This window comes from Denticeps clupeoides, chromosome 19 (genome assembly GCF_900700375.1).
Source record: "Denticeps clupeoides chromosome 19, fDenClu1.1, whole genome shotgun sequence".
Taxonomy (NCBI): domain Eukaryota; kingdom Metazoa; phylum Chordata; class Actinopteri; order Clupeiformes; family Denticipitidae; genus Denticeps; species Denticeps clupeoides.
Window position 1 is genome coordinate 15,416,810 of NC_041725.1, and position 11,921 is coordinate 15,428,730.

Genomic DNA, 11,921 nt, shown 5'->3' on the forward strand with positions numbered 1-11,921 from the left:
TAAGACTGTCGTGACCAATAAAAAATGTGTTTATTGGAACAATGTTTACTGTCTACACCAGCGTGGTTTACAGATCATCAACATTTATTGTAAGCGTTGAAGTCACTGATGCCGGAGGTCACAGGGCTAGTCGCTGACGGGAACAGGCATGCCTCCAGGCTCCGTGTCTTGGTGGAAAAGTCCGGAAACATCCCTCTTAGCATCCAGCCACCAAGTTGTCATTTCACCTTTACCCTGTTAAACAAAGAGCGCAACGTCTGAACAGCAGACCACCGGATCTGCGCCGGGCTTTGACCTATGGATCTGCGTTGCCCCTGGAGAGAGTGAGGAGGGGGGCATAGAAAATGAAGGCCAATAAATCTGAAGTGGCAGAGAATGGAGAGGCCATCTGAGGCCAGGCGCTGGAGCAGCGTCATCCAACCACGTTTCCCCCTCATCCCTGGGGGTCCTGAGGGAATCTCACATGCATTCATTTCATTGAAGCGGCTAATTTGTCGTCTTTATTGATCCTTTTCAGTTCACCAGCGTCCATGCTAACGACTCACAAGAGCCACAACAAAAGCATTAAAACTCATTTATAAATATTATGCCGAGCCTTATTCTCACTCTGAAGGTCTTATGCCTTCATCACGCCATCACACTGGAATCTGACGGTGTCCACTGCAACCATGGCAACCATTGCGACTGAGTAGAAACGTTTCCTCTTTTCTCTGTGAGTGAATGGGTGCAGATGAGCTGCTCTGCGAAGGCCCGACCCCCTGCCCCCCAACCCGCATTCAGCGCCGTTACCTTCACGTTTAGTGATCCTCGGCAAGTCAAGACGTAACCTTTCAGGGTGTGTAGAAGCTCTGCTGTCGAGGCACTGCACTGGATCTTCAGGGCTGCAGAGGGAACGAAGCAAAAGGTGTTTTTTTACTGTCATCTGCACAGATTGTATATTTTTTATATTGCGGCAGATTTTAAAAAGCATTCTAAAAGCATCCTCCTGTAGAAAACTGGCAGGTCTAGTTGGCAGAATGACGAGGCTCACTCTCTGTTTTTCACCTTCTCAAAACCCCCAAGATAAGATCTGGGATCTGTGCTCTGAAGAACACACTTCTCGTATGTTGTATGTGTCTTTCGGGCATCAGGGTGCCTGTCATGGTTCGATTATGATCAGCAATGGTTGAATAGCGCTGTCACAGCGAAAGTCCATTCTTCTTGAGTGCACAGGGCAAACAGGATGTGATCCACTCAGATACCTTCACTGGTGGACTCCATCCGCGATGCCGTGTTCACCGTGTCACCAAACAAACAGTAGCGCGGCATTTTGGTCCCCACGACACCAGCGACTACAGGGCCTGAGTGGATTTTAAAGGTCAAGGAGACATTCCATTATGTTCCATTATTTTTTAAATCACACATTATACAGATTTCATAATCTAGATGCACATTGTCAAAATAAGTGTGAAATCATTTTTTATAAATGTGTTTATATGCACCCACCTGAGTGGATTCCAGCCCGTATCTTCAGCTGCGTAGTGGGCTTGTGGGGGATTTGGAAGGCATGGCAAACGCCGACAAGATCCAGCGCCATGCTGGCTATCTCACCCGCGTGATGGATGCCGTTCTCCTTCGGCACGCCCGAAACCACCATGTCTGAAAAGGGACGTGTGAGCGGGAAAAGTTGTCGTAGTGCGAGGAAGGAATTCGCGGTTTCACTCACAGGCATCTCCGATGGTCTCGACTTTGTACACGTCGTAGTTGTCGATGATGTTGTCAAAGGTGGTGTAGAGCTTGTTGAGGAAATCGACAACCTGATGGGGGGTGCTGGATCCGGAGAGCTGAGTGAAGCCCACTATATCACTGCACGAGGGGGGAAAATGCATTTTATATTCTATTCTGGTACTTTAGCATTAAAGTAAAGATGAGATTGTAAATTATATACCATATGAAATGCACAGAATATGAAGCCAACAGAGATGAAAGCTGGAACAATTTCAGCAAAGCAAATACATTCAATTTTTGTAGTGGTCACAGTCAAAAAGCAGTTTTATATTTTCACATGTAAAGGTAAAGCAACATTTTTTTTACATGTCTTGGTGTCACAGCTGCCAAGATTGGATGCTGCTAACTCATTGTTGTCTCATCGCATTGTAATAAACCTTTTCTGAATCCTGACCATTGTTTTCTGCCGACCGACTGCCTTTCACCACACTTTTGGAATACCCCCGCCTGCCTTTGTCTGGCCTTGAGGAACTGATACGACCCCTAATGACTCTTCTCCTTCAGCCTCCAACAAACCCGGCCCTTCTGGTCCTGACTGCTTCAGCCCGACGCCTCACTACTGCTACGCCATGGTAGAGCCAGTTTATTCTGTGGCTGAACTGTGTTTCTGGACGCTCCCGCTTTCCCGCCGCTGCTGTTCCCCTTCAAGCTTCCACGCGTCTGCGTTCCACCAACCCCACGCCCTCTGCTCCCCTGCCTCCGCAGTAAGGAAACGGACCCGTAATCAGAAGGTTGCTGGGCCGAATCCCAAACCGCCGAGGTGCCACTGAGGCGCCACCGAGCAAAGCACCGTCCCCACACACTGCTCCCCGGGCGCCTGTCATGGCTGCCCACTGCTCACTCAGGTAATAGAAGCAGAGGACACGCTGGGTGCTGGGCTGTGCTGTGGTGTGTCACATGTGACAACTAATCACTTTCACTTCACTTAAGTGCGCCCCAGGACCTGAGTCGTGATACTTGGCTATTAAAACTACGATAATGCCTTCTGCATTTAAGATGTGAATCACCCATGGCAAATGATAAAAAAAACAACTAAAACATAATTTATATGCTGTATTATAATTACTTTCATTGATCTAATGAACTGAGAAAATAGTAGCTGATGCCACAAGGCCAGGTTTAAGTTGGAGGTTTGCAATGTCACAATCAAACTACACCCACCTGAAGTACACCGTGGCATTCGAGTAGCTCTGAGCCTCGGATGTGCGACCTTGGCGAAGGTCGTCGGCCACCGGCTTCGGCAACATGCCTGGAAATTTGACAAGTTAATTGAAAGATATTGAAAATTGAAAATAAATAGAATAAAAAGCCCTTTGCCTCTCCAAAGTCTACGCCTGGCACGACCGCTAGAGGAAGCTTCACTCTTAACCAGCAGCTAGAGCTTAACAACTCCTCCTGCCCCAGTGTATTATTAAACCCGCTGCCAAATAGTGGGGGCAAAGGAAGAATCTGATCATTACTGTAGAGCAAGCGATCCGTCTTCTGTTTCTCTTGGAGGAGATCCTGCGTGCGCTCTGCCACAATGGCCTCTAAGTGCTTGCTATACTTCTCCATCTGGTTCAGAAGAAGAGGGAGAGGGGTATAATGCACAAAATGGCCATGTTCAAAAATACGCCTCGGGCTATACTTTGAACGCAACAGAAGGTAACGAAGGGAACGTTCACCAAGTTCATCATCATGTCCACTGGGCTGACTTTGTGACGGTTCATTTTGTCCAGCATCTTCCTGACCTGCTCAAACGTGGGCCTTGCCGAGGCGTTATGAGACCAGCACTTCTTGATCAGCTGTGTGGACGCGCAGAAATGTTTCATCATAACCATGCCGGGTTATTGCGATCGGCGCGACTGATGGGAACTGGCCAACACACCTCGGAGTAGTCACTTTGATCTGGGCATTCCGTGTCGGACTTCCCAGCCACCAGCTCCGGAAGAGGCGGACGCCACGTGGCATCCAAGTCCATGGCCTCTGTCTGCTCCTGCTGGAGGATCATGGGTAAATAAGTCTCACGGAAACCGCTCGGGGTCGTGCGTGGCCGCGGCTGCGGTCAGGGCCTCCGTACTCACAGTGATTGGATCGCAGCGAGAAGCTATCTCCACCAAGATAATGGAATAGCTGGAACAGAAAGAACTTTGTTTAATTTCCTCCCGTGTCCTGCTGACTGTGTCGCGGTGTCCCTGTGTGTTTGGCGTCGTGCAGATAAACGGCGGTGACAAATGGCTACGTTTGCATTCCCTCTCTCGAACGCTCTTCTTCGCGTACAGCGTGTGAACGCGCATCCTCGCCTCACCTGAACACATCTGCAGCGGCGGTGAGGCCGGCGCCAGGGCCGAGGAGGACTTCGGGCGCCCTGTACATTCGGTAAACGCTTTCGCAGTCAAAGCAGTTGCTGAGGGCGTCCGAGTCTTCCTTCCTGTAAGCGGCCAGGCCGTAGTCTGGAAAGGACGTCGGGGGGTGGGGGTGGGGGGTCAGGTTGTAAACAAATGAGCGCAAATGTGATCCGGCGACACCGACAGGCTCACCTGAGATCTTGCACACCCAGCGGTCGTCGATCACACAGTTTCGGGAGTGAAGCCTCCCGTGAAACGTTTTGTGCTGGTGGAGGTAGGCCATGCCCCGGGCTATGTCAGTGGCAAAGGATAATCTGTAAGAAAAATTATAATTTTCTTACTGCCCTCCACAAGCACTACTACAGAAACGATTGACGTGAAAAAAATTGATCAGTTTTTACATCCATTTCTTATTTTTTATGAAATAACAGGTACTTTAATCTTTTAAATATAAGTGATTATTCTATAAGTAGGCCTATGAGTGGCACTAATGAATTGTAAGTAGGACTAAAAGGGCAGTGGTGACCTAGCGGTTAAGGAAGCGGCCCTGAATCTGCCAAAGTGCCACTGAGGTGCCACTGAGCAATGCACCGTCCCCACACACTGCTCCCCGGGCGCCTGTCATGGCTGCCCACTGCTCACTCAGGGTGATGGGATAAATGCAGAGGACAAATTTCACTGTGTGCACCATGTGCTGGACTGCTGTGTATCACATGTGACAATCACTTCACTTAATTTAATTTAAAACTTAATTTAATAATTTTCAGTTGGTCTTCAGCATGGTCGGGAATAACAGATTTTGGAGACATTGAACATACCGAAAACCCCAGTTGATGGGAATATCCTCATTCAGAAGCACATCAGCCAGGCTGCCCTTGGGGCAGAACTCCGTAACAATGCTGACGTAAGGCACTTCGATGGACCCACCGATGAATTTACTCAGGTTTGGGTGATCAAGTTCTCTGAAGGGGAAAGAAAGATGGAACAGTGTTATAAATTTTATAACCAGCCAATGAAGAAGAATATGAGGGGATGTGTTGGAAATGCAAAGAACTGCAAATCTCTACTCACCGAACCTCTTTAACCTCTTTCCTGATGGTCTTGGTCAACGTGAAATGTTTCTTTTGGAGCTGTTTTACTGCCACATTCCGGCCATCACTATTCATGACAGCAAATCACCTTTTTACACTTCTGATAAATTCATCTTTAAATTATGAATCATTATTGTTACATGTTCAGTACTACCGTGTCGTTGCTACGTTTTAACACGTTGTGACGAATTGCACATCACTCACTAAATGCCTGGCTGTATGTAGCCCGGCTTGAAGGGTCCATTCATCACAGAGCGGACGGTCACATCTGTGGCCCTGCTCACGCTGGACGTGCTCTTTGCATGCTGGAGACTTGTAGTGCTGCCGAAGCCCGGGGAGCAGCCTTTCCCTGCAGCCAGAGTCAAAGTGGAGTTGTTTGCACTTTCCTGGGAAGCCTTGGTGAGTGTGGTGGATGTAGGCTAGATTCTTTTAATGTATTATTTGTTTCCATGTTATTGAACATCGGCAATGAGCATCCACTCGTTGAAATAGAAACAGTTAAACCCACTAAACCCACCTCCCACCCCAACAAATTATGAGAAATAAAAAGTATTTTAGAGCTCAAATGGTTACACCATTCACAACTGGTTAATGGCATTTTATATATCACATTAAATATGAATGGAAATTGGGCAGTGGTGGCCTAGCAATTAAGGAAGTGGCCCCATAATCAGACGGTTGCCGGTTCGAAACCTGAGCCGCCAAGGTGCCACTGAGGTCCCCACACACTGCTCCCCAGGTGAATCACATGGCTGCCCACTGTTCACCAAGGGTGATGGTTAAAAGCAGAGGACACATTTCGTTGTGTGTCACAATCACTTCACTTTCACTTTTTTTTTCACTTTCAAATAATATGGGGTGGGGTACTCCAGATCCACGTCTGGATCAGAGTTTATGGTGAACGTCCCCTGATTCCTGATTGTATATATTTGCTTTGTTTGTATCACATCTATGTCGGGTTATTGTATACTGTGTGTCCTGTCTATTGTTGCAAGCCTGTTATGTTATATGTTGTAAATAAATCCCCCTTTGTGTATAAGTCATGCAACTGCATCCAAAACCATCTTCACCAACACCAGAACCATGACTTAAAGCCACATTTGTGTTTGTATGGGATAAGGTCATTCACCAGAGGGCTTTCCGCTGAAACAGTGGCCCAACATTTACATCACAGAGCTACTAATCTGAATAACAATTTAGATTTCGACTCACCGAACATGATACTGTTGTGGTTGATGATCCAGCTCTCATCCCAAAACATCTTTTGTTTCTGGTACTGAATCCACTGGAAGGGAGAAAGCATCATATTATCTCTGTCCACGGTTTACATATTGGCTTTCATGCTCAAGTTAGTTACATGCGTTTATTCTGACAGGAAACCACCATTACGTTCTACATGCAAATCCTGAACCATCAATTTCACAGAGGAAAAACTCTTTTGTGCCACACTGTCCTTGTCTGCCCTTCAATTAAACACTCTGAAAACAAGCAGATACGAGAGAACTCTGGGGTGGAGCCTCACCACAATGGTCAGGATTAAGCCACTACAGAAGAGGGCCACGGGGAGTCCGATGGCGACTTTGATTGTCATGGACATGGGACAAACCCCGCAGTCGGCGGGGCACGTCAGACAGCTCTCCTCCAGCTCACAGATCTCATCTCCACACACTGTTGGGCGCAGCAGAGAGCAAACGTCAGTCATGTAATATAAATACAGGAGTTAAGACCCAGCAGGGTTTATGGTGTGGAGTGGAGGCCATGATGGGCTCATTAACATCCTGGTCTACCTGGACCAGTTCCAGACAGGAAGTCAAGGGCTCACATTTCCAGCTGCCCAGATCTTCAGAGTAGAACATTAATGCATTTAAATTGTTCAACCCATGACATTTATGGAAAACCCTTCTGTTGAGACCCTTACAGAATTCCAGGCCTCACTAACCCTGACCTCAAATTCCAAGATGGATTCGCCTGTAGACAGCGGATGTTCACATTATGTACTTGTCGTTCTGTCTATCTTCCTGCCCTGATAGTTTCTGCAGAATACTGCAAATTGCATTTTCATGAATGAGGAATAATCCTGTACTTACTGTACTAGAACACGGTGTTACATCATTCCCACAGGATAACTGTTCTCCTTGAGGTCAGATATGGCAACCAAGCTCCATCTGATTCATAAGCACTTTTTTCTTTTTTTAATGTAACACATTGGGAACTCTGCTACTTGTATTTTGGTTACTTAAGTGGTGAATACACACATAATTAATTGTGATTAACTGAGATACAGCTTGCAATAAAAAACAAGTGTGGGTTGTTTGCCATATTTGCAACTGGAAAACTGGAAATATATTGGAAATGTCAGTCTGTTAAATGTGCAAATGCATTGGCTAATCAGTTGGGGATATGTGAGAAAACAGTAAGCAAAAGTTGCCGTGCAGCAACTGAAAGGGCTTCTGTATGCAAATAGTTACGAGCATGCTCGTGCATGGAGGACAAGCCTCCACACAACTGGTGATTATTCTATATGTTTGTGGACGTTGTTGTTGCGTTCAGGTCTGTTGCATTGGCAGAGTGTGTTCCAGGTATTCCAAACCTTGTGCACTGACAACCAGGACCTTGGACTCCAGAGCTGCGTGCATCTGCCCGACTTTGATATGCGCAATGACCGAGGTCATGCCCAGGTGAACCAGCACAACCTAGTTATGAAGATATAAACAGTCCTTGTTCTAAAAGTGTTCAAGACCGGGTTTCAAACAGCATGTAACGAGTCTTGGTTATGACTTTTTTTTTTTTTTTTATTGTCCATAAAAAAAAATCACCTTTGATGTCCAGAACTGCTGAGTCATCTTGCCTGCCTTGGACACTGTGTGGGTCACAATCTCTCCGTCGTCCGGGATCCAGGGCCCGCATATGCCCCCCTGCCTCTGTGAAAGGCAGAGAGAGCTTGAGTCTAATTTGCTCAGAAACAAACAAATAGAAAACCACCCTTGTTGTAATCACAAGCGATCCTGAGCTTATCGGACGACCTCCTCCTGAGGCAAAGGTCACGGCGCTGTGCAATAAAGCGGGACGAACAGCGGCGGAGAGGGTCCTGAAGGAGCGCTAATTAAAGCCTGCACTTGTGCCGCTGATGAGCCATGCTGGCCGGATTGCAACCTTCTCACAATAATCAAATGTTTTGCCTGTCAGCAGCTCGATAATTACACAGGCCGCGGTTCTGCTCGCACCCGCAATGGCTCCCAGCTGCCTGCTTTGGCCTCTACTCACTCCAGAACGGAGCTGAGCGGCAATGCAGTAAACAAACAAAGCATGAGCCAGGTAAAAGTAAAGGACATTTCAGGGTGTAGCCTCAACAGGTCCAGAGAAGAAAAAAATTATGCATGTAATAATAATAATAAAAAAAGAAAAGGTTGGAAAGAGTCAGGGTACCAGCTGTGTTTACTAACCATGAGTGCCAGGGGGCAGGAGTGGATGTTGGCGTGGTACACGCAGCAGTTCAGCTCGTTGGCATTGTTCCACTTTGAGGGACACTCGTGTTCATGACAAAATCGCTTGACCTCGGATGCATTGCTGTGTTGTAAAAAAAAATCCATCATAACTTTCCTTATTATGGTCAGTCATTCCAACAGTCAGTTTTCTTTGAGTCTCAAGAGACAGGTGACAAACGGAAGGACAAATGTCCTTAGGCGTTGTTTTAGTGGAAAGGGTCATCAATTTAAACAGACTGTGAATGAAACGTCTTCTGGGATGACAACGTGCCAGGTTTAAATCCTAGAACGTGAGATTCTGGAGCGATGCTGTGGAGTTAAAGAACATATAGATGGATGTTCTGCTCAGCGAGGGAATGTTTGAGCTATGTCCCTATGGTTGATCCTACCCACTTGCCTTATGGTATAAAGGAAACCACCTGCAAGGGTTTATATAAGGTCTTATACATATCTGTCATCAGGGGCATTCATAAAGGAAGAAATGAGGCAACTTGTAGCAACAAGTGGGTGGGTTCGGAGCTAAATTCCGCTTGAATTGAAAGAACAGAGTCTGCTATAACAGTTGAGTTCCCCAAAAGTTATCGTACAAAGGCAACTATAATGAGCTGGGCAATGGACAAATTGAAAATTGCTTTATCCGAATCACGTTTATTGAGCAAACTATCAGAGGGTGAGCAAACTATCAGATTCCGGTTGGTGTGTCTGAAGCAGTGTAAAATAAAATTTAACATTTAGATTCAGACTCTATACAATATAGTCTAAGTCTTATAAGCAGAAAATCAAAGGAGTACAGAAAGAAAACCACAAGTATTTCTATACTGAAGGCCTGATTATCAGCGTCTCCCATATCATCCCCCCAGCAGAGCAACAGGTAAAGGAGAATCTATAAGGAGGAGTACTCCTGTTGTCTCGTGGGTGTAAGTTTGTCTTCAACTTGAAGGAACAGGTGTGTTTTTTGTTTTAGTCTAGTGATTCTTTTTGAATAAAAGTTGAATGGATCATTGTTTCATGCTGGGCAAATATTATTCAAGGCCTTGTGGCAATGGTGGTGTTTGGGTTCATTAAACATTGAGTGTAATTACACGGGTTTACCTTGTGGGCCGATCACTGGACGTGCTCACCTGAAGTGGAAAATCTTGTTCCTGACTGCGTATTCGTAGAAGGAATCCGTCGCGGTGACAGAGTAGGTGACATTGAACTCTTCTCCATCTGTAACTTTTTCGGGGGGGCGCTGCACCCAGGCCATCTCCAGTCCTGTTTAGACACATGCTTTCAGTGAAGTCAAAGACAGGTTGCTGGTATCCCTGGAATGACAGATATTCAGGCAAAATGGCACAGAGCAGGAATTTCAACAATACTGGCAGGATCCTCCTGAAACACGAAGCAAAAGAACGTTGACTTCTTCTGTCTGTTCCTGTCTGAATTACATAAACCGGTGACATTTTTTATATTTAATTTACCCACCACCACATTAACATGCCTCTTCAACACTTACATGTGAGTATGATCAGAGCCTCATGAACTGTTTATATAATATATAGTTGAATAGATTAAAATCCACAATAGTTCTATTATGTTATTTTATATTACCATCATATCTGACTTTTCATTTCCAATAGAATTGAATATAGTGCACTCAGGTCCGGAAATCTGCCTTTGCCTCAGAGTACATAGTACCACACACAAAAAAAAACACATTTAAAATGACACATATAGAGAATGTGTAAACATAAATGCCTACAGTACGTATGAAATGATGTGTGTTTCTAGCTGTTTACAAGGCATTACATGGTCGACCAACACTTACCACCACAGCTGATCATGTTATAGTCATTCGGCTCAGATATTGGCCAGCAGTCGTACTCTGTATTGTCCAAGTCATGCCAACAGTCAACAACCTGCATGGAAATATGTCTTCCTCGCGTTAAAACAAGCATCATACCTGGTTGTGATGGCAGAAAACATCATCACTTCAAACGATAACCGCGATAACCATGAAAACACACCAAATTGAATCTTTCTGACTACTGTGCGTAAAGATGAGTTTGTAAAGAGAAGCTCCACTGCTTGGCAGCCCGCATGCTGTTCGCTGTGGTACGCTCTGTTCTCTGAACATAATTCCTGACAAATGTTTCTGACATCATGAACAAAGACGGGCGTCTGTTGGACTTTGTTATGGTCAAGCAGACCTGATGCTTTTTTGAACAGAAAAGTGACACACACACATAAAATTGATATGAAACATAAAGGAGAAGATCCTGGAGTCTCGTGGAGTTCAGGCACAGTGAAAAATTCTTTGCTGAACCGCCACAAGCGTCAATGAATGGAACTCGGCCGCACGGGCGGCGTGCTGGACTCACCAGGAAGAGGGACACGGCGAAGGCCGACCACAGTGTCATGTCGCTTGGCTGCTGGGCTCCGGCTCTGCTCCGGCACTGACTGTCTCGTGGCTTCAAAAGACCCTAATCGTTCAGTCGCTGGGAGTGGGCTCTCTAATCAGAACAAAAGCCCCCCACTCAGGCTCCTCTGTCAAGGAGAGTTGCTTCACCTTCCGTCTCCGCCTGCGCAGGGGGAGCAGACTCCTTATTCCCCCCGTCTGGAGTTGGTTTATACTGTCCCAAGGACTCTATGATCAAATATTAAATTAATTCATAATATGAAGTGAGGTGAAAGTAACCTTCTGATTACGGGTCAGTTTCCTTACCCACTCAGCCACTGCCACAAATATTACTATAGAATATCATTATTAAATAGTATGCAGATTATAATTGGTGGTATTTATTGGTCAGCCAATGAGGGTGGCCTCTGACATGTTTGTTTGGGGTCAAAAACAGCAGAAAGAGTGACTTTCGGCACGGGAGGGCGCACCATCCTGCCTTAAGCAACCATCCAATAATAATGCAAAGAGACAGAGCTGAACTCAGAGGCTGAATCAACATTGTAAAGCTCTCTAACACACATTCATCTGTTGGACGTTCCATTTGTTTTATGGAATTCCAGAAAACCTCTGGGCTTTGCTGACAAATAGGTTGAATAAAAACATTTAATTTTTGAAAAATGGCATGATTGTCACCTCAGGGGCTCCTTCCTTTGGCTTTCTCGGGACGAGGGAAGTGAGTCATGTGACATGCCACAGCCTCATGCCCACTGTGGTCTTTATGACTTGACGTGACAGGGCTGTACTAAAAATTCTTTAGTGAGACAGCAGAGTACACAGGAGACGAGCGGAGATGGTAATAAACAAGAAGAGA

The 11,921-nt window shown here is 45.9% G+C and overlaps 1 protein-coding gene across 1 annotated transcript; it reads right to left on the reverse strand.

The window, feature by feature from the left end:
- Positions 1-18: 18 nt before the first annotated feature.
- On the reverse strand, positions 19-11,069 carry LOC114769640 (atrial natriuretic peptide receptor 2-like). Its single transcript, XM_028962831.1, has 23 exons — positions 11,031-11,069; positions 10,478-10,568; positions 9,792-9,924; positions 8,629-8,752; positions 8,002-8,106; positions 7,776-7,878; positions 6,708-6,853; positions 6,398-6,470; positions 5,390-5,534; positions 5,166-5,252; positions 4,913-5,056; positions 4,287-4,408; positions 4,055-4,199; positions 3,831-3,879; positions 3,635-3,736; positions 3,432-3,551; positions 3,228-3,321; positions 2,929-3,016; positions 1,706-1,845; positions 1,486-1,638; positions 1,242-1,340; positions 790-881; positions 19-234 (listed from the first exon to the last, which is right to left on the reverse strand). Exons 1-23 carry the CDS (start codon positions 11,067-11,069, stop codon positions 127-129), a joined length of 2,502 nt encoding a protein of 833 aa, XP_028818664.1. The 3' UTR covers positions 19-126.
- Between the last annotated feature and the right edge of the window lie 852 nt (positions 11,070-11,921).